The following is a 26,183-nucleotide window of genomic DNA, read 5'->3' on the forward strand; positions in this document are numbered from 1 at the left end:
CAAGGGCAAGAGGGAACGTTCTTCACTTTGAAGGTTGAAGAGTTGCCTGACATTTTGGGCTTAAAACATTCTAGTTAGTCAATCTGGTTTTGTGAATGAAAGCGATCACAGAACTGTCTCTGCCATGTGAGCAAGTAAGAACTCACGGGGCTCTGCTAACTTTCCTTCCAGGGATGGGGAAGATTATCTCCACTGAATAAAAGTTTAAAGGGACAGAAAGAGGCAAAAATAAATTTGTGGTTTGGTCCCATCCACACCCACATCCACATGCCTGATGGGAAGAGCACAGGGTGTTAAGGGGGAGACTAGCAGAGGCATCTAACATGGGCTCCAGGGGGTTCAGAGGAAGTAACATTGTTAAACAAAGAGCAGAAGGGATCTGAAGCTTACTGTGAAATGTGGAAGATTAAATGCTTTAGCTCCCTGCAAAGTTCCCCATAAAACAATTCTAAAGTGATTTTTAAAGTCTTAAGCCCCAAAGGAAAGAAGAAGAGAAAAGAAGGCAAAAACTGCAAAATTTTGTAACCTGGAAAGCAGATGGATGAGAGGTAAAGGACCTGAGAGAATTGACGGTTCAGCAGAAGTGAGAGATGAAATCCAACTCAATGTATGCAGAACCCACAGCTCAGAAGTGCCTGTAACCTGCAGGCAAGGGAACTTCAGAAAGGCTAAAATGAGGGGTGCCTTGGTGGCTCAGTCAGTTAAGTGTCTGACTGCCTCTCAGGTCACAGTCTCACAGTCCGTTCGAGACCCCCGTCGGGCTCTGTGCTGACAGCTCAGAGCCTGGAGCCTGCCTCGGTTTCTGTCTCCCTCTCTCTGCTCCGCCCCTGCTTACACTCTGTCTCTCTCTGTGTCTCAGAAATAAATAAACATTTAAAAGGATTTTAGAAAGGCTAAAATGAGGAGGAGTGGTTGAAGGTTGGGTTTTGAAGTAGTCAGATTCCCAGATCTCAACCAATGACTGCCCTGGCAAGAGAAGGAAGGTTTATTTTTTTCTAAAGGAGGGAAAGTTGAGCTCAGTTGAGGATGGAGATACCACATTGAAACCAGAGGGTTAAGTGAATGTGTACTAGATGTTGAGGCCATCCCCTACCCTCTCAGCCTGCAGACGTCAATCAGCCAGGGGACTGAGGAACTTTCTCTGGGGAATCTGGCTAGCATAAGCACAGAGTCCCATAGATGGTGACATCCAGGGTTCCTCACCTGACCTGCCAAGTCAGATCACCCTACAATGAAGTTCATAGCTCAGGAGTGCTACCCTTGTGTTTGAAGGATTTGGTCCCCATAGTTCTTTTTTTTTTTTTTAATTTAAATTTCGGTTAGTTAATATACAGTGCAATATTGGTTTCAGGAGTATAATTCAGTGATTCATCACTTAGATACAACACCCAGAGCTCATCACAACAAGTGCCCTTCTTAGTACCCATCACCCATCTAGCCCATGCCCCCTCACTTCCCTCCATCAACCCACAATTTGTTCTCTATCATTAAGAGTCTCTTGTTTGTTTCTCTCTCTTCTCTCCCCACCTTTCCATATGTTCACCTGTTTTATTAAATGTCACATATGAGTGAAATTATATGGTATTTGTCTTTCTTTGGGTTATTTTGCTTAGCATAATTCATTCTAGCTTCCTCCGTGTCATTGCAAATGGCGAAATTTCATTCATTTTGATGGGTGACTAATATTCCAGTGTGTGTGTGTGCATCACATCTTCTTTATCCATTCATCAGTTGATGTATATTCGGGCTTTCTCCATAGTTTGGCTATTGTTGATAATGCTGCTTATAAATATTGGGGTGCAAATACCCCTTCAAATCTGTATTTTTGTGTCCTTTGGGCAAATACCTAATACTGCAAATGCTAGATCATAGGGTAGTTCTATTTTTGGTTTTTTGAGCATGCTGTTCTCCAGAGTGGCTTCACTAGTTTACATTTTCACCAACACTGCAAGAGGGTTCCCTTTCTCCACATCCTCACCAACATCTGTTGTTTCTTGTATTGTTCATTTTAGCCATTCTGACTGGTGTGAGGTTGTATGAGGTTGTGTGAGGTTGTATCTCATCATGGTTTGGGTTTGTATTTCTCTGATGATAAGTGGTGTTGAGCATCTTTTCATGTATCTGTTAGCCATATAGATGTCTTCTTTGTGAAGTGTCTATTCATGTCTTCTGCCCATTTCTTAACTGGGTTATTTGTTTTTTGGGTGTTGAGTTTGATAAATTCTTTATAGATTTTGGATACTAACCCTTTATCAGATATGTTGTTTGCAAATATCTTCTCCCATTCTTTGGTTGCCTTTTAGTTTTGTTGATTTTTCCTTTTACTGTGCAGAAAATCTTTATCTTTATGAGGTCCCAATAGTTCACGTTTGTTGTAGTTTCTCTTGCCTTCAGCGATGTGTCTAGTAAGAAGTTGCTGCATCTGAGGTCAAAGAGGTTTTCCTCTAGGATTTTGATGGTTTCCTGTCTCACATTTAGGCATTCATCCACTTTGAATTTATTTTGTGTATGGTGTAAGCAAGTGGTCCAGTTTCACGCTTCTGCATGTTGCTTTCCACTTTTCCTAACACTGCTTGTTGAAGAGACTGTCTTTTTTCCATCAGATATTCTTTCCTGCTTTGTTGAAGATGAGTTGACCATACAGTTGTGGGTCCATTTCTGGGTTTTCTATTCTGTTCCATTGAGCTATGTGTCTGTTTTTGTGCCAGTACCATATTGTCTTGATCACTACAGCTTTGTAATATAGCTTGAAATCTGGAATCACGATGCTTCCAGTTTTGTTTTTCTTTTTCAGGATGGCTTTGGCAGTTCTGGATCTTTTGTGGTTCCATACAAAATTTAAGATTGTTTATTCTAGCTCTGTGAAAAATGCTGTGATATTTTGATAGGGATTGCAATAAATGTGTAGATTGCTTTGGGTAGTATAGACATTTTAACAGTATTTGATCTTCCAATCCTTGAGCACAGAATGTTTTTCCATTTCTTTATGTCTTCTTCAATTTCTTTCGTAAGTGTTCTATGGTCTTCAGAGGATAGATCTTTTACCTTTTTAGTTAGATTTATTCCCAAGTAACTTATTGTTTTTGTGCAATTGCAAATGGGATTGATTTCTTGATTTCTTTTTCTGATGCTTCATTATTGATGTATACAAATGCAAAAGATTTCTGCACATTGATTTTATATCCTACAACTTTGCTGAATTCATGTATTTGTTCCAGAAATTTCTTGGTGGAGTCCTTCGGGTTTTCTTGGTCCCCATACTTAAATGTGAGTGGCAGTCAAGGATAACCAGGCATGTGAGGAAAACATCTATGTAGTACAGGAGGTTCCAGTATGAGACAAAATGGAGAGTTGGATGTAAGGGACAATGCAAGTAAATAAACTGGAATTGAAGGATCTTTGTTTGAGATAAAAAATCTCAATGTATGCTTGCCAACAAAATGCAGTGGATTTAAATAGATGCAAGACATATCATTACAAAATATCAATGCACTGGGGAGAATTGAGGCACGCATAAGCTGAGGAGAAAGGTTGCGGTGGGTGGGGGGGGGAGAGAGAGGGAGAGGGAGAGAGAGAGGGAGAGGGAGAGAGAAAGGGAGAGAGAGAGAGAGAGAGAGAGAGAATGAATCAATAAAGCAAATGGCATCATATTTCTCATCTGCCAGAAGCCAGAGGCCTTCAAAATTTCTATTCTCAGACTATAATCAATTGTCAGGACAGACAAATAGCAACAATAAAGAGGAAGATAGAGAATAGGAGAGACAGAGGAGAGGGCCAAAGGAAATTCTCAAGGTGATGGTGAAGATAGGTCCCAAGGTGGCAGACATTTACCAGGTGAGGAGGTCCAGCAGTCCAGCAGAAGGCTCTTGGAGACCTTCAGAAAGGTGCCATTGAGAGACTGCCTGCTCTATCTCAACATCTTCAGAGGAGATTTGGAAAATTGATGAGGACTTGGAGTTAAACTGATAAAATACATTAAAAAATCAGAAAAATCAGCCCTACAAGATTACTATTAACTTTAAGGGAAACAAAAAATGTAAGAAAAGCAAAGAAATTCGAGTGAGCTCATGGCTCAGCTGTAAAGAGCATATCTGTCTCTATTTGTGCCTCAGAAATGGTAGGGAAGACGATGAATCTTCTTCAGTAGTGGCAAGTCAATAGATAAATGTCTAAAACCCCAAACTGAAGAAAGTCAGCAAGTAGCAACACAACTCTATTATTTACAGGCATAGAAGCAATGGCCAAAATATTTAGTTAAAAGAAGTGAAAGTGATTGCCTTCAGGGGGAGGGGGAAATGGGCCGAGAGGCTAGAGTAGTATTGTTGATAGGCAAACTTGGTAGAACTACTAATATAAATGTTACAAAAAATGACTCAATTATTTTGAGGTGAAAGAGAGAGCGATGGTGCATGGTAGTGGGGCTAACAGAACTCCAGTCAGAAGGAACAGGATACGTGAAAGCCTGAGCCAGGCAGGGAGGGTATGTCTCCCTTGAGGAACTGAAGAAGTTCAAGGTGAGTGTGCCCGTCAGGGTGAGGAGCAAGGTGGGTGGTATTGAGGGAAGCAGGGATCAGATCATGAACGGGCTTTAATTTTAACGAGAGGATAATGGAAGTTCAAAGGGTACTTTTGTCTGCAAGTGAGAGAAAGACTAAATGAAAATATCTTGAGCAATCGGGGGACTTTATTATGTTTTATCCTATAACAAGAGGTTTAGAGGTAGGGAGATTAATTGAGCAGCTCCGTGATATCAGGCAGGATCAGACTTTTCTTTCTACTCTGCTCTTCTCGGTGTGCCAGGTAGATCTCTCAGAATGACTAAAAAAGCCAGATATGGCATCCTCACACAACATCCAAAAGCAGAAGGAAAGAAAGGCCATGTTCCTTCCTTATGTCTTTGTATCAGTCTTTTATCGAGCCATAACAAATCACATCAAAAATTAGTGGTCTGTAGCAATCACCATGTTCGGTGCTAATGGCTCTGTGAGTCAGTGGTTTGGGTTGGGCTTAGCCGGAAAGTTCTGCTGCTATCCTGGACTCACTCATTCTCCTGTAGTCAGTCCGGTGGTGGCTTATCTGGGGCTAGATGGTCTAAGATAACCTCCCTTCCATGTCGGGGACCTCAGCTGGGATGACTGGGACAGCTGGCCTCCCTGCTCCCAGTGGTTTTCTCTTCCAGTTGACTAGACTGGTCTTCTTCACACGGTAGTCTCAGGGCAGTGTTCTAAGGAAGCGAGAGCTGAAGCTACAAGTCTTCTTGAAGCCTAGCCTCCAAAATCCCATAAAGCTGCTCTGCAACATTCTATTGGTAAAAGCAAGTTGCAGGAACAGCCCAAATTCAAGAGATAAGAAATAGATCTGACCCCATGATGGAAAGAACAGAGACGTTGTATTGTAAAGAGTGGTAGGAGTTGTTACAATCATCTTTGTAAACAAATCTATCACAGCCTCCTTTGAAGACTAGAGAATATTTTTCAGATGATGTTAAGCGAATTATTCTCAGACACTTTCCTAAACCAATCATAGAGAGGGCGATTAGATGATTCCAGTTAGATAAGCATAGTAAAAGTTGACTCCTTGGAAATGAGGACCCATCCTTCACTGAAGCAAAAGGGTTCTTGCTGCAAAAAAGTGTGTGAGTGGGATTTGGATGGAAAAATAAACATTATCTCCCAGATTTTTCCAAAGATATGTGATTTCATTTTTAAAAGATAATGATTTCACTGAAAGATAGCTTTTGAAAGATGAAAAGATATGATTTCACATTTGAAAGATAACCTTGAAATAGGATTCATTAAATTTTTTTTTATTTTTAGAGACAGAGCAAGTGTGAATGGGGAGAGAGGCAGAGCCAGAAAGAGAGAGAGAGAGAGAGAGAGAGAGAGAATCTTAGGCAGGCCCCACACTCAGCACAGAGCCCAAGCCAGGGCTCGCTCCCATGACTCTGGGATCACGTCCTGAGCTGAAATCAAGAGTTGGTTTCTCCACTGACTGAACTACCCAGGAGCCCCTGATTTCATTTTTAAGAGAGGATTATTCCTCTTGCTTGGAGGGAAGCAAGACTGGAGGCAGGTACACCAGTTGCAGGATTTATCGGCCTCAGTACTATTAACATATTAAGCAAGATAATTCTTTGTTGGGAGTAGAAGACTGTCCTTTGCATCGTGTGATGTTTTGAAGTTTTGAAGTATCCATGACATCTTCCCACTGGATGCCAGAAGTACCTCCAGTTGTAACAACCAAAATGTCTGCAGACTCTTCCAATTATCATCTGGGGGACAAAGTTACCTTGGGTCGAGAACCACTGGGTTTGGAATGTAATGCAATGATGACTATTGCATTGGCCTGAACCAAGGTAGAGGTGGTAAGAATGGAGGCAAGAAGGATTGAGGAGATCTTCGATTTGGCAAATGATCAAATGCGAAGGGGAACTACATGTTGTTGATAGCCAGGTTCTGGCCTAGACGTTCTGCAGTTTGGACACACAAGAGGAGAAACAGGCTGGGAGAATTGGACAATTAGTTCAGTTTGGGACATGTTCAGTTCGGGGCATTTGAGGAACATAAATAAAGATGTCCAAGAAGCCTTACAGTAAGGGTCTCAAATTGGTGATGCTTGAGCCTGGTCTAATCTCAGACTTATTTTCTTTGTGTCTACCGTTAAAAAAAATACACCTCAGCCAACATTTAAGAATTGGGAGACTTCATATACAATTAAAAATTTTAAGTTTGTCTGAAACATTAGAAGATCAGCACATATTGGACCCAAGTTCTGAGGTGACAAAAATCTACTGAGCAGGGTTTGCCTCAATTTGTCCCAGTCTCCCCAAATACATCTTGACTCCATTGCGTTACTTACCCACTCACCCCATGAGAATTTGAGGGTAGAATCCTTGTTTTGATTGGAGCTTTCTGCTCTCTGACATAGACACAGATGTGAGAACGATTCCAAAAGGCTCCATATTGTATCTTCTGTGTCCGCCTCTGACCCATACATTTCAGTCAGATCTCTTAGGACTTTCTAAACATATCATTCATTTTTTTTCTTTCTGATTCTGGTAGTCAGACATGTTTCTTGTGGGAAACACAGAAAATACAGCACACATATTATCCCAAATCTTAGAGGCCTCAAGGGTTTTGTTGCTAGATTTCCATATATCTTTGGAAACAGTGATGAGGGCTCTCTTACCACCTCCAGGAAAGAGCCACCTCTTTGTCTCAACTGGGGTAAAGCAGAGTTATTTTTCCGAAGTGTCAATGGAAGAAAATTAAGCAAGCGTGTGTTTACCTCTCTGCTTTTGTGCATTTTAAGCCCGTTGTTCTGAGGGTTGCTAAGGACATTTTTTTTTTAAACACTCAAGAATTCAGGCAATTAAGTGTTTTTCCAACATCAAACAATTCCATAGTCAGAATTTATTACCCCTTGTGTCTCTCAGTGTTTCAAGGAAACATTTTCCATTCATGTTCATTTGTTATCTCAAATGCTTTTGAAAATGAGCCCTAAGTGTACTATTTGTAAGTAGGTGACAAAGTTCTTTTAAAACTGCTTGAATAATAGAAAAAAATGACATGCCTCTTAGAGAACAAAATGGGCCATGATAATGTGAGGGAGAGCATGTAAGGACGGATGTAATGGTTAGAATTAAAATGACGTCTGACAATTACTTTCAATTTGAAACGAGGTGAAGAAAATCTGAATTACAATACTCTTATGATTAAACTTTGATGAGATGAAAATGTCATCATTGTTTGATGAGAATTTTTTATTAGAGTTCAAAGAATATGAATGATTTAACCACAATGTACCAACACCACAGGGCTGAATAATCTGTATCAGTTTTTCTCAACTCCTTCTCACTGCGGGTCACCAGAGAAACCTCAGCTGCTCTCATTCTTTAGTGCTTCTGTGACTGTTTCCATGAGACTGGCTTTTGAAACAACAAGGTGAGGCTTACATCCTTTGTGATAAGTTTTGACATTGAAATCCTGGAGTAGCTTAATATGGCAATTCATTTCCAGGAGCCATGTGCTGAGATTTGGACTCATAAGTCTTCTTTTACAAAGAAGTTCACTGTAGAGTCTAGGTTTTTTGAGCGAAATGAGTCTGTTTCTCTTCAGCCTGACATTTGACGATTCAAATTGAGATGGGGGCTCACGTCTGTTGATGACAAAGCACAGTCCAGTTCTGTTTGGGGCACTAATTTAGTATAGGTTGACAAGAGTATGCTGCCTTAGCACAGGGACTTTTCTCTGCAAAGGGGCAACGGCTGTGCTACCTACTCCTGCACCGGGTGGGGGCAGGAGTGCTAGGACCCCCCTGTCCACTAACTGGGCTCTGTTACCCTGGGATTCCTGCCCTGCCCTCGCTCTTCCCTGTTTTTCCTCTTTCCCCTCTGGGAGCCCCAAATTGAATTAAATGGTTTCCAACAGTCCTTGGTTATACGTCTCTATATAGTATTTAAAAGACTGTTTAAAAGATTGTTGACTTCTGAGAGTCTGAGTCAAAATATTTGGGGACTTACTCTACAGTCCTATAGTTTGCAAACCCGCAGGTACTAGGTGTATTCCATTCTGTTTTGTAAAGCAAAATCTTTCTCCTTTTAACCATTGCAGGAAAGGGTAAAGGTACTAGCATTGGTCATTCCATTCAATTATTTCCCAAAGCTGGTGCCATTGTAACAATGTTATAACTTAACCACTCAAAAATAACCCTTATTTTATCTTGTTAAAAAAAAAATACAGTCTGTACACTTTATAGGCTGATCTAGGGTAAGCTCAGATTATTTCCAAACACCATTTTGTTGATTCTCTTATTGCAATTTTATTTTATTTGAATAACCAGGAAACTTAAGCTGAAACGTGGAAGGTATATTGTGTAAGAGGTGTCCGTCGTACTCCTGTTCAGTAAAGAAAGAGTTGTCTTGGCCATTCAAAGTCCCTTTTGAAAATACTTTGTAAGTTTAGCTGACTTATCTTTGTGGCATTTGTTCTTGAATATTTAAATCTTGCTTCAAAGGTGGTCAAAATGATAATGCGAGGTGAAGTCGGGAACAACTGAGAAGTTTAAACACACTGCAATCTCTACTGGATTTGAAAAGTCAAAGGCTTGGAAAAAGCAAATATGAATGTTAGAACAATTGGATGCCTCCAGTACCACAGGTAAGACACAACACAGGGCAGTGGCTAAGAGTAGTCTAGACAGACTGGGTTCAAATCCTACTTTTACCACTTAGTACCTATTTGACTTTGAACAAGTTACCTTCCTTAGACTTCAGTTTCCTCACCTGTAAAATGGGGATGATAGCAATACCTACCTGATAAGGTTTCTATGAGGAATGACTACTCAAGTGTCAAGGGTATGTCTTGTGCACAATAAGCGTTCGATAATTGAAAGCTATTGTGGTTATTATTGAAATGTGGAAGACACTATCAGTATCTTCACAATTAATCCCCAATTCTCCTTCCTGGACCAGATTACAAAATCTCAAATAGTGATCTTTATATTATTTTCAAAAGGAAAAATATCAATAAAAAATGTCTGAAATTATCCAAAGTATCCTAAAGTAAATCTGTGGTAGACTTTTTCTTTATTCTTTTTACAACCCAGAGGTCAAAAGTCATATGCTCTACCGACTAAGCCAGCCAGGTGCCCCAACGTTGTTTTCTTATTTGAGAACTTTTCTAAGATCTGTGATACTCCAGGTCTGTGGAACTGAAAATATTGTCCTTTATTGGTGTTGTATATAAGAATTTTCTCTTGCATGGATTTAATATATTTCTTGCCACCTAAGAAAGCATGGCTGATGGGAAATTAGACTGATAGATGAATGGGAGAAATGGGAGAACGTTGTGTGATTTAGGGAAATGAGATTAATTGGGATGTGAGTTCTAGTTTTTGCTTTACTCTTGGGTATCATCTTGGGTAATTTACTTAATCTCATTAACACTTGTTTTTTTTCATCTTTGGAAATGAAAATGATAGTAATGCTTACCCCACAATAAGCCTTGAAGCATAAATGATCGAGAGTAATATTTATAAATTATAAAGCCCCATATACATACTCATAATTGATAATTATTCTAATGCTTGCATTTCTCCTCTACCTATCTGACCCATGGCCAGGACTTTCATAAGGGAAGAAGGAATACAGGCTCTGATTGCCATATGTTCACAGATTAACTTAATGCCTCCAGATTGGAGTGTTTCTTGCATCCACTCATCCATCCATCCATCCATCCATCCGTTCACTATGCATTTACTGAGCTGTAACCATGTGCTATCACTCTGCTATGCATAAAGCTTTCAAAAATCAGTGCCATGGTTTCTCAGAGATTTCTGAATATGTGCATGTAGAAGAACTCAGCTTTCTTGTGTTCTCAATGTCTCCTTAAACCTGAGGAGTGACGACATAGAAAAAAGAAAAAAATATTAGAATTATTCAGGTGACACATTGTTTTGGACATTTTCCAAGCAGGATAATTATCTAAAATCAGGCTGACATTTATATCTCTAGCCTCCCATGCTTGTTAAAAGACTTTTCTTGCTGAAATACTCATTGAGCTAAATTTCATCTAACATCTGGCCATTGTATAAATGTAGCAATGAAAACATGTCTTGTTGCCTACACAGTAGGTATAAATTTTAGAAATCCAATTAGTGTTTTATTCTTTCTGTGTATTTTTCTTTTATTTTTCTTTAGTGTTTGAGCCAATTTCAGGCTCCTCACTGAAACTATAAGAATTCAAATATTTAGCACACATCTACACAACAGAAAAAACCAACTGGATTGAGGAATAGTGCTTTGTAGTATCTCCTAGTGATCATAAGATATTCCTTAAGCTCTTTATTCATTCATGCAACCGGCATATATTGAGCCAAATGTCAAGCCTGGTGCTCAATGCTGAGGGTGAGGGATACAGAATAAATAAAATACCATCTTAGCCCTTGAGAAGTTTAGTACCTAGCAGGGCAGGCAGATACCTATACCAACTGTTTTCCTACAATGTGGAATAGTGCTATTGCTCTATTGACGAACATGGGCAAATGCTGTAAGAGAGGTACATATCCACCTGGCTCCTAAGGCATTGCTCGCTACTCATCTGATGGGTTGCACACTACATAAATGATTGTCCTCAATCCTTCCCTGAGGGTCTCTAACCTCTCAAAATGGAGGAGCCTCTCAAACGAAGAGCCCAAGGGACTACTCACTGTGCCTACAGTACTCACTGTGCCTACATTATCCATCTGGGTGGGCACAATCTAGCAAATGCCTTGAGGATGGATCATCTATTTGGCAATACCAGCCTCATCTGAGTCACAGTTGTTAAAGTCTTCACTTCTAGACTCACTGTAATGACAGTTGATAGTCAATGGCCTATTTTGCCTAGATGTGAACATTTAGAAGTAAGCCCGCTAAAGCATAATTTTTACTGTGTGCACCAGGACCTACCACAAGGCATCCTCTGCATGCTTTAAAAAAAAATGCATATTATTATACAGATTTCGCCACTCTTTCATTTGGTGTTGACTACACTCAAAAATCTAAAGGGTGCTCTTAAGATATAACTTGGAAAAACTTGAAAAAAAATTTTCAAACATTATCAAATGCAGTGCTTACCTTTTAAACATTAAAAGTTTATTTGCACAAACTTAGTAGTATGAGATACAACATAATTCATGGAAATCAGCCACAATGCTAATGCTTACTAGATTATTCCAAACATTAGACATTACAGTTTAAATCTCAACATTAGCTCTGACGTTGGAATAACATTTCAGTTAATAAATAATTGTGAATATGACCATATGTTCAGTTTATTCTCAGCAGTTTATCATGAATTACAATCATGATTTGGGTCATAAAAGTGATAAACAATTATGTCTTCACAAATTGCATGTTTATTTAATTAATCCTGAAGAGAATCTAAAAATATATTCTGATAGGTTATATAAATTAAGTGTATTTTTTAGCTGTTGGATTTTAACATGCCTGGGTAACACTGTAACTACTTTCATAGGGTACAGGCATTTGCAAAAGTGAGTGGCCACAGTTTTTCAGCCCTGAATTAAATGCCTTCTATGTATTTCAGAGAACTATGAATTCAAAAGTTACTGTTATTTTGGGGTGATCTATAAAGTAGTATAATACCAATGCACGCACACAAAATCTGTGGTAAAGAAAGTGAGTTTTGTTCATTATACTTTCCAGATAGTAGTCACGTCTTCCTAATAATGTTGTTGCCATAAACATATTAGGAAAGACAGAATAATATAAGATACATATTAGATATAAGACATTTATAAGATATTCTGAATTTGCACAATCTATAGTGCTTATAATGAGAAGTCATATTGGCCTTATATTGTCTTTTAAGGGTATCTCTTGAGCTCCTACTGTTATCTTCAGCTGTCACAAAGGCAATGGCTCTGTCGAATGCTGACAACATGTGGGGATAGTGTCAACATCCTGCAACAAAGGGTCTCGCCAGGATCAATTTTAGCATTTGAATTTGCTACTCTGTTTTGGAATTTTCCTGTTCATTATTGAATTTATTTATTTATTGATTTATTTATTACATTTTTTGAAATGTTTATTTATTTTTTAGAGAGAGAGAGAGAGAGAGAGCAGGGCATGAGCAGGGGAGGGGCAGAGCTAGAATCTGAAGCAGGCTCCGGCTCTGAGCTATCAGCACAGTGTCCGATGCAGGGCTTGAACCCACTACCGTGAGATCATGACCTGAGCTGAAGTCAGATGCCTTACCCACTGAGCCACCCAGATGCCCCTGCTCATTATTGAATTTAAACCGGTAAGTAAGTTGCCTGGTTTCTTGGCCTAAGAAGAATATTATGTGCTATTTGGTATCAGACTTCTAATAATTAATCAGGTAGTTTAATGCTCTCATATATGTTATTCAAATATTTCTAATCTCCTTGTAAAATTTTCTAGACTGAGTGGCAGCTGTAGCTAGTACCTATCAACTGCATAAGGAAAAGAGTCCGAAAGTGTAAGAACTTATGAAAACCATCAAATAGTAGAAACAAAGTGTAGGGATCTTACATTTAGGCAATGAGTTAGGTACCAGAAAATACTTCCTTCCAGTGTAAAAGTTTAGGACTCTTTGAAGACAATGTCCAGTTCAACAGTGAAAAAATACATTCCAGTTCTGGGCCCCAAATATTTAAGAAAGCCTCCCCCCCCCACCCCCCGAACGTAAAAATGACTCTTTATCTTTTGGTACACCTTTTGACAAACTATGTATCTTTTCAGTGTAGGGACCATCTTACAATTTGGGACGCGTGTTGTATTTTTCCATAGGGAAGAGGCGGTTGGCATTGCTTCCTGGCTTGGTATAATTCATTTATGTCCTTCCAGTTTTTTCTCTCTGATCTCTTTTCTGTATATCTGTCAGCAGCAGTCTCCTGGGAGCAGCACGATGCACTTCATTAATAAGAAGGGATTAAAGGAAAAAGCCCTCGTCTCCTAATACACTTGGATAATTTGGTGCCATCCACAAGGCAATAGACCCCTGCTGCATAGATGTCATTAGAAAGGTACAATTTCATTACTTTTTAGTGGCAAAGCCTTGAGTGAAATACAAAATATGTTGTCTCATATGCAGGGGAAAAAAAGTGCTAAAGCTTTCATTCACTTCACGCCTCTAAAATAGTAGAATGCAAAAATATATTTTATGGGTTTTACATTTATACTGCCTTCCCTTAGTAGTCCTTGAAATCAAGCTTTTATTAAATACTGAGCAAAATCAAGGTTAAAAGAAAATTATTTACATTCTTAAATCCTAAATGAAATTCATGTATTTTTATTAACTAACACATACCTACTAAGTGCCAGGCACTCTATGGAAAACAAACTACAAAAACATCATTCATGCCTTTTTTTTTATTACAGCACTAACTTATTAAATACTCTAACTGGAAGTGAGTATAAAAGTGAGTGCATAAGAAGTAAACCATATGGCTGAATAAAAATGATTGTAAGCCAGTAAATTGTAAGCGTATTCAAAAAAATCTGTTTAACTTTCCCTTGCTAACCTCGTCTCCTTTTGAGCTAATATGCTTGCCGCTGGTTGATAGAATTATCTTTTGAGCTGAACGCCAACCCCCCACCCTCGCCCCTATTTTAAGCCTTTAGTGGTATTTTGTGCAAACATTTGAACAGAAAAGTCACAAGCCATCCTTAGAATCTCACCCTACTTCTATAGAAGCAGCTCCAAACAGGAAAGGATGGGCCTCACTGGTGGAGGGTGTGGTTGGCCACACATCTGAGAAAGGCACCTGGGATTTAGGAATCTGCCATAAACAAAACAAAACAAAACAAAACAAAACAAAAAAACCCACCAATGACACTCCCAAGCGCTGCACTGGAGTGATGACTCCCTGGGAAACTTGCACATCACTTTCCTAGCACCGAAGAGAATCAGGTTTAACAGTGGTCCATTATCTCACTGCCACAGACACACAACTGCCATTAACACTAAAAAGTGGCACACAGTTGGAACGACGCATGGGAGAAGAAAGTCCTTGATTATCAGCTTATTTTAAGCCATTCTTTGCAGTGATGGGTGTTTGCTCCACTACTAGCTTTTGTTCAGTGAAATTGACATTTGCAGCTCTTTGTCTAAGATAAAGTTTAGGTTAAGATGATAGAGACTGGGGTTTCCAGAGACCATTCTCCCAACTTAAGGCACAGCAGTACAGGAAGAGCAAAGTATTCTGACAAACGAGTCGGTAATGAAAATACTTTAAAGATGTATTTCATTACGACGTACAATATCTCTACAAATAAACGATTGGTCATCTAGTCAGCTTTGAATACAGAGTGTTCTGATGCCTTCTCCCTTTAGTCTGCAACCATGGCCTTCCTTGTCTCTCGTGCATTTTAATTCATTAAAATATCATCACAGGCACAGTGAAGATTATCACCAAATCTCATGAGAAGTGACAGAGTGCAGAAACGGGGACAGGGACAGCCAGTTTTTATCTTTCAGAGTGAGCAGAGCTTAATCACAAAAAGTCAGGATTCAGCTAGTTATGTTCTTGTTATCAAAAAGAAATCTCAGCTAATGTTTAAATATAGATAACCAAAGTCACAAACAAAACCCCCAGTTTTGCCAATAAATTAAAAAATATAAGCAAAATGGTTAAGTAGTTAAAAGCATAGATCGTTAACCTCATGTGGTGTATTTGAGGATGTGCACTGAAAACAGATCAACTCTTTGATTCCAGAATATGGATTGCCTCTTTCCTTATGATTTTTTTATAATGGTAATTTTTCCTCCACTCGCATAAGATCTTATGAGTCTGTTTGTCCTGAATCTTAATAGGTATTTCTTACGATTTGGATATTTTATTAGAAAAAACTAAAAAATATAAAGGGTTTCCGAACATTCCTCAAATTTCTGGGCTTTCCACATTACCCTGGGCACTGAAGAAGAGGAAGGAATATTATGAATTAGAGTTCAGGTTGAAAGCTGGGTATTTGAAATATAAATGGAAATAATTCATTAGCAATGACCCTTGTTAATATTCTTTCGCCGAGGTAGTTTTTAAGAGGGGGCTGCCCACAAAAGAGCTTGTTATATTTCCTCTGTTGAATGTGCATGATTCTGTGGCACATTGTTTTGGCGTACTGGAAAAAACACTCAAACGAAGATTGACAAATACCGGTTTCATGGTAGAGGAGGAATAAGCTGATAGGTATGTCTATAAGTTCTGTCAGGCAAGACTTAACCAAATCTTGATACTCATTTTAAACTGATAATTAATGAATGGCAACAAGATAAACTAGATGCCTATTTGCTTTGGGGACACTTTAAAAAGACCTCTTTTTTTAGATTTGGAATTCACAATAGGTTTCTTCCATTCCTCCTTGGTAGAATAGTGAAACATTTCTTGTCTAGACTGAATAATGAGGCAAGAAACAATGACCCTGCGCATGTCTAATTTATAACAAATCTGTTTCCTTAATGGGTGGAAGGAAATCTGAGGACAGTTCTAAGTGTTCTTGTCTGCTTTCAGTGCCATCTTCTAGTCATACTGAAGACAACACCTCTCCGGACGGGTCTTTCCCCTTCTTCTCCTCTCCCCGGTCAATGTCAATCACGTGCACTACTCCAGGTTTTAGGATCAGGTCATCAGTCTCTACCTGACTCCTGTTGTCCTCCACTTCCATGTAACTCCCCTTTGTTTGCTGGGCAGCTTTGCTGAAGGCTTCTTTAAAACGACGTTTGAGTTCAACATCTGGACAGAAGACATACTCGTAAAGCCCACCGGCGAGGACAGCTCCTATTATTGGTCCAACCCAATATATCTGGAGGAAAAGATGGAAGCATTATAGAATGAGCATGGAGTAAAACTATTCCTTTGAACGACTCGTGAATAGAGAGCTTAGCTGGTTTACATTAAGAAAACAAATGTGTCGTGTGGAAGAAAGCAGAATTGGAAACACTATAAGAGAATACATCAAATGCACACCAGAGATCCATAAACTGCTAAATAGCATTTGAACAGAAAACAAGGAGACGGTTTTCTCTTTTCTTGCTTTCACTAATTACTTTCTTTCCATTTTCTGAGAGTCCTTAAAGTCAAGATAGCTCTTCTTTAGGGGCGTCTGGGTGGCTCAGTCAGTTAAGCATCTGACTCTTGGTCTCAGCTCAGACATCGGGCTCTGCTCACAGCACGGAGCCTGATTGGGATTCTCCTTCTCCATCCCTCTGCCCCTCCCCCTCGCCCACATGCATGTGCATGCGCTGTCTCTTGAAAGAAATAAAGAAACATTAAAAAACATATTAAGAAAAGATAGCTCCTCTTTGGTGGTACTGCACACTCAGTAGATGCAAAGAATTCTTCAAGTAAAATAGAAAAAAATTTCTAGAGAGTTATCTTATTTTCTTAATATTGCCATCATACATTGGCTTTCTGCATAATTGTGACCAATATACAGCTTTTATCAGTTGAGCTTTAGTTATTCAGTGAAGCATGATAAATGGAATCCCAGCTCCACCGCTTAGTAATTTGGTCAGTTTTTGTGTCAATTACTTGACTTCTTAAACCTTAATTTCCTCATCTGCAAAGTGGGAATTGTAATAATACGTACTTCATAGACTGTAAAAATTAAATTGAAACAATACTTGTAAAGTATTTGGTGGTTCTAATTTCATAGCAACCGGCTTCATTCCATGCTTCCTAGGCAATTCAAAGTTGTGTGTGAACAGGCTGGAGATAAGTCATTTTCTGTTTGTTACATGCTTTTCTTTCTTTAAAAAAAATTTTTTTAACGTTTATTCATTTTTGAGAGAGAGATAGAGTGCAAGTGGGGGAGGGGCAGAGAGAGAGACACACACAGAATAGGAAGCAGGCTCCAGACTCTAAGCTGTCAGCACAGAGCCCAACGCAGGGCTTGAACTCACAAGCTTTGAGATCATGACCTGAGCCAAAGTCAGAGGCTTAACCAACCGAGTCACCGAGGCACCCTGTGTTTTCTACATGCTTTTCCTCCCTAAAATCTGATGATTTGATTTAATTGAAAACCTCATGGTTTGTTCATTACTCTTCTTGCAGAGCACTTTCATCCTCATGGTTCTTACCATGGTCACTTGGTGCAAAAAATCCCACCTTGTCTCTTTGGGGCATCTGGGTGGCTCAGTTGGCTCAGCGTTTGACTCTTGATTTTGGCTCAGGTCATGATCTCATGGTCTGTGGGATTGAGTCCTGTGTCGGGTTCCATGCTGACTGCAGTGAACCTACTTGGGATTCTCTCTTTCCCTCTCTCTCTCTGCCCCTCCCCTGCTCTTGAGCTCTCTTTCTTTCAAAAATAAATAAATAAATAAATAAATAAATAAATAAATACACAAACAAAGAAACCAGTACTGAGTTTATGGATGGTGGTTATTTGAGGCTTAGCAATTCCATAGGATTTTTAATCCAACATGGAAGCTTTTTATCGTATCGTTACTGTATCTAGAAAAAACTCAGTTTTGAGTTTTGGTAAACTTCAACATTTGCTTTAGAGCATGTATATGCTGCAGAATATTTGACACTCATTCAACAGATTCAATTAGGCAACAGAAACCTTGTTTATTGAGCCGGTTGTACTTAGCACTTTTCTTGTATTAACTCACATAATTCAAACAGCAACCTTTGAGGTAGATATTATTATTATCCCTCTTTTATGAGTAAGAAAACTGACACCCTGAGCAGATAAGAAGCTTGCTTAGGAGTTCATGCCTAACAAGTGCTTGAACTGGGATTTGAGGTCTTTGTGATTTCAAACCTCTCTTTTGAACTATTGCACTGTTTTCCATGATACTGCACTTATCTTGTTTGAAAAAAATAGGAGAAATGCTTTTCTGGCTTAAGACACTTTCTGGAAGTTAATTCCACTTAGCATCCTCATTGCAAAATCTAAAGACAATTCAAAATTTAAGCTGGAGATGAGCACATATACTTAATGTGGAAAATACTGGTAGAGTGGTTGTGAGCACCAAGCTCCTATCTTGAACAGAAAGAAACCATGTAAGAGTTGCCCTTTCAAAGGAGAAATGAGAGCCCTCCTCTAAATGTCTTTGCTGTCTGTTCCTTTGGTAAGAGCTCATTACAGATGGTCTATTCCACATGCTACAACTCCCACAAGGGAAACAAGGGTCTGCTAAATAATTATGATGCATTCCCCAAACACCTATGAAGAATACATCTGGCCACATGCTCTCCAAAAAGAGCAAATCTCAGTTTCAAGTTGCTATTCCAAAACAAAGTCAAAATGTACTTTAAAATGACTCTCAAAATGTATAAAGGTAAATAATTTTTATTGCTATAAATATGATGTTATGTAAAGTATCAAGATGAAAACTAAAACAATGTCATTACACTACCTAGAAAATTCACCATTAATATTTTGATGTTATTCTAGTCTATCAACCAATCAATCAATCAATCAATCTGCAAATATGTTGTAAATTAGTTCTAAAATTCACACAATTATTGCTACAGAACGGACATTCATGTTCAGTAGGATTAAGTTTGTTATAAAATAGCTCTGCAATAAGGGGAAACATTTCATTCAGTCAACAAGGTAAAAAGTTTCCCACTATTTGAATTTTAGCTAGCTTACCACAACCAGTAGGTAATCATTAAAAACATACATTTCACCCCCATTTTAAAGTCCTCATCCATAAAATTAAAAGTTGCTATTTTTCTAAATTTTAATTACAAAAAAAGTTTGAATGTAAGAAGTTGAACTTCCAATTGTACTTCTACCATAATTAACTATATTCTGTCCATTAAAATGTTCCACTCATGTCAATGTGGCAAACATTTTGAGACATAAATGGAAACATCAGTGGCAAAATGACCAATCTCATGGATGGTATTACTGACATTCATTGTATAGCTGGGTGCAAAATCTTGCTTTGAACTCTGATGCTCGTTCTTTCACGATTGAAATTACTTTTAAAGACTCAGTACCCTTTTCTTCACTGTCAGTGCCCCTAGTAATGGTGCCATATCCTCTTATTGGCAATGTGCACTATGGTTGAGTGGATGTAACTGGGTCAATAACCGCTGTATGAATGAGATTCAAACACGAGTGACATGTTGTTACGGTCATGAATTAAAACTAAAAGTTGTGAAATAGCATTCACAACATATAAGTGACAACGGGAGTTAACCTTATTTGAGGCTGGCAGACATAAGTCCCATATCTCATATTTGTATTGGTTATTAGAAGTTGGCATGTGAGTGGCCTTAAAACTGCTGCATTATTCATTTAAGGGATTTAAATGCCTGTGTTGTAAGAAACAATTGAAATAAAATTGATTGTGATATTTAAAAATGGATATCACTGCTCTCTGGAAGCGCTGCCACCGCATTATTAAGTAGGTTAGCCAGTGAGACTGGAAAGTGTGCCTCTTCTAAAGTCATTTGTGTGTCCAGGTACAGTTACGGTGATAATAGCATAAACATTTGCAACATCTAGTCCTCTCCGTCTGTAGTTCAAGTGCTCCCAACTCACATACTATTAATTGGGTCCATGCTTTTGTAAACAAAAACGATAAATATTTTTGCTCTGGGCATTGCTTTTAAGCATTTCTTTCCTCTTCTTCTTCTTCTTTTTTTTTTTTTTTTTTTATTTCTTGGTAGGTATATATTTTGTCATTGCCAGGAAGGCTTTACATTCAATTACTTAAACACTATATTCACCACACTATCCTGATTTTCACTTGTTCCACATTGGCAGCCTCCATGCACAATGTATTCTGCTTCAGTCTATCAGATACGGTGCCCAGAGCAGTGCTTATATATAAAAAGAAAGGCTATTACTGAAGACCCAGGACAGATATAAGGTGAGATGTTCTACCGTAGATATGTGCTCGTCTCTCCCTGGTCTTTATGAAAGATGTAATAAAGTGGAGGGGGGGGGGTCAAGGTTGAGAGGAAGTAAGAAAACTAGTGGGCAAAGAAAAAAAAGAGCTACATGGGCAATTGTTAACTGCAGGAGGACAGGTACTATCGACATGATGGTTACCCAGTGGTTTTCCCAATTTCCCATGATAACCGCAGGTCCAAAGGATCGGGCAGGGTTCATGCTGGCACCAGTGTAATTGATCTATAGGGAAAACAACAACAACAAAAAACGACAACTTCAGACATTGCTGAAACAGGGCTAGTAACAGGAAGCATTCATTGCAATTTGCTACCATTTGCCAAGTCAGTTAGAGGAACTGTCAAGACGTTAGCAGCCATATCAACCTTCTCATCATAAAGTTGGCAAAATCATCACCTAATGTGGACAGACGTGGCTGGATACTAAAGAACTACAGCTGTAAAACACAATATCTTTAGGCCAGCTCTAGGGTGACGATAAATGAAATGAATCAATTATTTAAATGGACTTGGAAACTTACTGCAAATAAATGTCCAATTGCCACAGAAAATCCAATTGCTAAAGCTACTGAACCAGTGACATCAGTCCGTTTGGAATCACAGCTGGCAAAAATAGTAAACACCAGCTGAAATGTGATTATCAACTCCACCAGGAGACCGTGACCAGCAGAAAGACTTCCATGAACCTAGAAAGAGAAAAATGCTCTATCTGAATTGAAGCATGATTACATTTTCTATGAGAACATATTATTGTGAAAGGCATATTTCATCACTGGAAAAAGCAATGGTTAATTTGAGTCATCTATTCTACCCCACGAGTGAGACACGCCCCCCCCCCCCAACCGGCTGCATCCAAAAAAAAAAAAAAAAAAGGAATAAATTTCCACTCATTTTGGGCCATCACAGATAATTAATTACTCTTACAATGACCAAGCGGGAATTTGTGCTGAATGTCCTTTTCTACAAAGGAAGCAAAATGTGCCACTGCTGCACTTAACTTATAAAGGAGTTTCTTGAGAGTCTTGTAATTTTATAAGGCAATGATTAAATCCATTAATTAGGTTTAAATTAATTAATATATATTTCAATTAAAATTTAAACTGTGTGCAGTTTTTAAATCAATCTGGTGCTGAACTAACAACTGATACTCCTAATCAGTTAAGAACAAAACTAGGATCAAATGCCAATTTATTTTTTTAAGTGTGGTCCTTGATGTAGATCATTTTAAGTCTCACGAACATGACCAGAAACAAAATTTAGTGAGCCAACCAATGGCTGTAATAAAAATTCCTTAAGCTAAATATATAGTCTAGTATAGTCACGGGGATGGGAGCGAGAGAGAGGAAAAAAACAACACCATTTTTGTGTCACCTAGACTTAATAATATTGAAGTCACTCCATATAGCAAACGATGATAATATATGGATACGCTCAATGTTGCTGGGGTCAGTTTCCCCCCTGTCAAGAATCATCAGAAATTCCCTGGGAATAAATTTGCAATTTTAGAAAAGTCTCTCAGGCCACCGGGGTGGCATTTAGCAGAGTCTGCAAGAAGCTTGGAATCCTAGTTTGAAAATGAGAGCTAAAGATGCTACCGTGGTGACCCCCAAGCCCCCCACCACACTGGGAGGTGTGACGAGGTAGAGAATCCCAGCTCCGATGATGGCGCCCAGGCACTGTGCGGCGACGTAGAAGACAGACTTGGCGATGCTAATCTTCCTGGTGCACACCATGGCCACTGTCACAGCAGGGTTGATGTGGCCACCGCTGATGTGGCCAAAGCACTGTACCATAGTTGCAATGCTGAGCCCAAAGCAAAGGGAGATGAGAACCATGTCGACAGGTAAGGGCTTTTCCGTTCCACCCCAGTTGATGGTGGATCCCAGGCTGAGGAGAACAAAGATAAGCATGGCCAGAAATTCCGCTGTGACTGCCTTCCAGAAAGCTTGAGTCCAGACCCCTTTGAAGGCCACCATGATGCTCTCTCTTCTACACAAAGGTCCACACTTACTGAAAAGAAAACAAGTTGATATCAGAAGCTATCAAACCAAGGTTCGTGAATTTGGGTGAAGACTCGGGGCCTGTAGTCTTGCCCTTCTGTGGGGAAGGGCCCCCTCAAAGGTTATTTGATACCAGGAAAGAATGCTTCCAGAAAACCTTCTTAATTAACGAATTAATTGTCCCCTGTTATTCTAGCCTCCTTTTATCTAACATTCGAAGCTCAGCCAGTTTCCCTGATTTGCCCCTAAAAAGGAAAATGTCTAAATCAAGTTTCTTAAAGAATTAAGAATGAAATGTATTTACCTCCCAGCAAGAGCTAATTCCCTCAGAGCAAGGTTTTGAGTTTCAGTGTACTTTTAACATGCTGTTTATATTTTGAACGTAAAGCGATTCAAAAAAAGGGGGGGGGGAGGTCATTTGCAGTTTTGCACTTTATTGCTCAAAATGGCATTCTGAAAGTGGATTTGTGGAGCGTGATTCTCCTCTGCCCCAGCAGAGACTGCGGATTTAGAGGAGAGGCCAGCGAGGAGGCCGGGAATGCCGAAGTCTGTCTTTCCAGAAGGTGAAGTCGTTAGGGGGCGGAGAGCTGGCAGGGGCGGTGGGAACCGGCGGGGCCTGAGCGGGGCAGGGACGCTCCCTCCGTCTCCCCTGCGGGCCTGGACGCGCGGCACTAGGACGCGTAGGCCGCGGGCCCCGGGCCCCGGGGGAGCGGCCACCCCTGGGCCGGTGCCAGGACCCGGGGCAGCGGCCAGGTGGACAAACAAGCAGCCTCCAGGCGCGCGCCCCGCCCACGTCCCCGGCGTCCCCGCGGCCGCTCCTGGGAAAGCTGCATCCTAGCTCCACGGTGCTTCTGCAGTGCGAGGGGACAGTCCCTCCTGGCGTCTGACCCTCTCTCGACCCCTGACGTTATCCTTCAGAGACACCTTCTCAATGTGATCCCGGAGGCGGGAGTAGGAGCCCCGGGCACCCCGCCCGCGCCCTCCAGGGGGCAGCCGAGTGCGGGGACGCGGAGCCCCTCGGGGTGGCAGGAGCGCGGGGCAGGGCGCGGGGCGGGGGACAGTGGTCCTCAGAGCAGAAGGCTCCACGGACAGCGACTGTTCTCCAGCGTCTTCTTGGCGGCCGTCTCCTACTTCTGCCTGGCCCTGAAAGTCGGGGGGCTTGCCACTTCTGGGGGATCTTGTGGCAGCGGGGACCTGGGTGGGGAGCGGGGAGGAGGGTGCGGTACAGCAAGACAGCCACCGAGAGGGAATACTTTGTTCCTCCAGTCTGTTTTCCTCATACTGTCTGAGGATCTTTGGAGCTGAGAAAGGATGGGGTTTGAGGATATTAATGCCCAGTGCTCATTTGGGCAAGAAATGGCTAGAATTCCCGATGTGGGGGTCAATGACACTGGTTACTCCATTATTCAAGGCATTTGCTCTTATCCTTTGCCTGTTAGAGTCATGAGAGCGAAGGAGTGTGGAGGACATTTAGCAGAGACTCTGATCACCAGAGGACAATGAAAAGGGTTAGGCAAGAAAGTCAAGCATTTGAACAGATTAGAGTTATTAGAGCTTTCCCCTTGATGTATTATTGAAGAGGAACCGCCCCTCCCGCCCCCCCCCCCCCCTTATTGTCCCCAGGAGCCTGGGTTCTGGATGAACAGTAGGGAAATGCTGTGCCAAAAAAGGGCTAGGGGAACTCTCCCTTGACCTTTAGGATCTCAAGTCAGCCTCTGCTTTGATATGGGGCTTTGCCTCAGAGTTGGAAAGAGAAACCCATTTTCTGCCCAAGGCGGGGGGGGGGGGGGGGGGGGGGGTAGCTCCAGAAGGGGGACAGCCAGCCCTGTCCCAGGTGTCCCCTGCCTGTGAGCTCCTCTAAGTGAATCATGTAATTACAAGAAAACCCAGCTGGGAGGACAATGACATCATATTCCTTAGAGGAAGAGAAAATAAAGAGACAAAACAGCACTTGGAACAGGACAGGGAGTATGCTCTGGGAGAGACATTAAAAGTATCCCAAAGGGGAGAAACTCCAAGAACTTACAAATTGAAAAAGAAGCTAGGAAGGTGGCTTCTGAACTCACCAGCAGCCCTCGGCCGCAGCCGGAATGGGGGGGGGAGGGCAAGGTGCCGCCACAGGTGCTGGTCGTCTGTGACTGGATTAAGTGGGAAAAATGAAGAGCACAAAGCAGGGAGCTAGGGAGGCTGGTGGGCAGGAAGCCTCAGGTCCCTTACGAAGGCGAAGGCGGAGGCATGGATCACCAGGAGAGGCGGGCCCTGGCAGAAGGGCTCCTCCCTGCTACACCCCTTCTCCGTCACTTTCCCCAGTCCCCCCGAATTCTCTCTCCCAGCCCATTCTCTCATGCCTCTCCAGAGACCTGATTTAAGAAACTCAGTTGCTCTTTCAACTTCAAATTTTCATCAGCCAGAGAAATGAAAACAATAACAACGACGACACCCCGAATAGATAAATAGGCTCCTTGACAGTGATTTTAGCTTTTTTTGGAAAGCCCACAAAATCTGATCTCCTTCCAGCGCAGACCGAACAGCCTCAGTTAGCCACGAACCCCAAAGTTTCCAGGCAGCACATACATACCCCTGACCTCACAAGTGCTCCCCTCAGCAGAGTCTGTCATAGCTCCTGTTATTATCAGCAATGTTCCCTTATGTGTTCGCACTCACTGGAAATGGATCAACACCATTTGTTTTGCTTCCTTCGCCCCAGAACAAAGGGGGTTTGTTGATGTGCCTGGGTTGTACTGAACCGGACACATTACTTTCTAGCTGAACACACAGCCTGATCCGCTTCTGGACAGCTGAGCCTCTGGGTGAGTAATTTTTCTGATGAAAAATACTGCAGATAGATTTTACCTCCATAGGGTAATTTTCCTGTGCATGCACAGGTCTTGAATATGTGGAGGCTTTTGCAGCAAAGCATCCTTTTTTCCCCCTTCTACCCTCTCTATGCCTCTCTTATGAACACGCCCAATACCCAGATCTATAAGCATCGCCTACCTGCCCTACGATTTCCTTCTAGATTCTGTCTGAGAAGGCACATATATTTATAATAAAAGAGTCAGAGTTTCATCTTTTGGCCCTGAGCTTTGTTCCCTTAAGGCAAAGAAGGACTTACCCCCACTGCCTTGCTTCAGGTCTGCCACTCATGCCTTCCCTGGCCAGAGTGCAGCTCTCATTGCCTGCCCCACAGCTCCCAGTGCACTGGGAGTCAGATTACGGCCACTTGTCTGATTGGGTTTTTGGAGTGAAGGGGTGGAAAGACTCTGTACCATGTGGCAATCGTCGAGTTATATTTGAACTTGAAATAACTTTTCTCTACCTGATCCCTGTAGACACAGGGCATTTCAGGAACACAAAACGTTTGCTTACACTGTATTTCTTTAGCCGGTAATCTTTGAAAATGAGGACTTCCCCCAATTTGTATTTCAACTCTTCTCACCACAAAGGATTGCTGAGAATTGGTCTTGTTTGGTTGCGTGTTGTAGGCAGATTTGGGCAGCCATGAGAAAACAGATTTGTGTTATCCAGCATTTGAGATGAATTGAGATCTGGGTTGTAGTGCATTTGCTGTTGAGGGGCTAACTATCCAATGGGTTCTATAAGAAGTTTTTGACCTGAGAAGCAGCACAACAGAGAAGTCCATGTGTAGCCTGGGCAGCTCTGATTTGGACGATAGGGAAATAGGAAAAATAGGAAACAAGACTTCCAAGGTGCTCCTCTGACTGTTACATTAATAATAATTGCTGGGTATGGAGTAGCAAATTTAAAAATATGCAGGTTGGGTGG

At 40.8% G+C, this 26,183-nt stretch overlaps 1 protein-coding gene across 1 annotated transcript; it reads right to left on the reverse strand.

Moving 5' to 3' along the window:
- Positions 1-15,193: 15,193 nt before the first annotated feature.
- Positions 15,194-25,553, reverse strand: AQP4 (aquaporin 4). Its single transcript, XM_042910396.1, has 5 exons — positions 25,513-25,553; positions 21,993-22,407; positions 20,919-21,083; positions 20,540-20,620; positions 15,194-16,327 (listed from the first exon to the last, which is right to left on the reverse strand). The coding sequence occupies exons 1-5, from the start codon at positions 25,542-25,544 to the stop codon at positions 16,049-16,051; spliced, it is 972 nt and encodes a 323-aa protein (XP_042766330.1). The 5' UTR covers positions 25,545-25,553; the 3' UTR covers positions 15,194-16,048.
- Positions 25,554-26,183: the final 630 nt, after the last annotated feature.

This window comes from Panthera leo, chromosome D3, assembly GCF_018350215.1.
Source record: "Panthera leo isolate Ple1 chromosome D3, P.leo_Ple1_pat1.1, whole genome shotgun sequence".
Lineage (NCBI taxonomy): Eukaryota > Metazoa > Chordata > Mammalia > Carnivora > Felidae > Panthera > Panthera leo.

Bases quoted from the DNA above. Each gene is read 5' to 3' on its own strand.
- AQP4 (XM_042910396.1), bottom strand. From the start codon at position 25,544: ATGAGTGGCAGACCTGAAGCAAGGCAGTGGGG. The intron at 21,084-21,992 runs GTAGCATCTTTA...TTCTCTTTCTAG, and splicing joins GGGGCTTGGGGGTCACCACG to GTTCATGGAAGTCTTTCTGC. The intron at 20,621-20,918 runs GTAAGTTTCCAA...TTTTCCCTATAG, and splicing joins CAATTGGACATTTATTTGCA to ATCAATTACACTGGTGCCAG.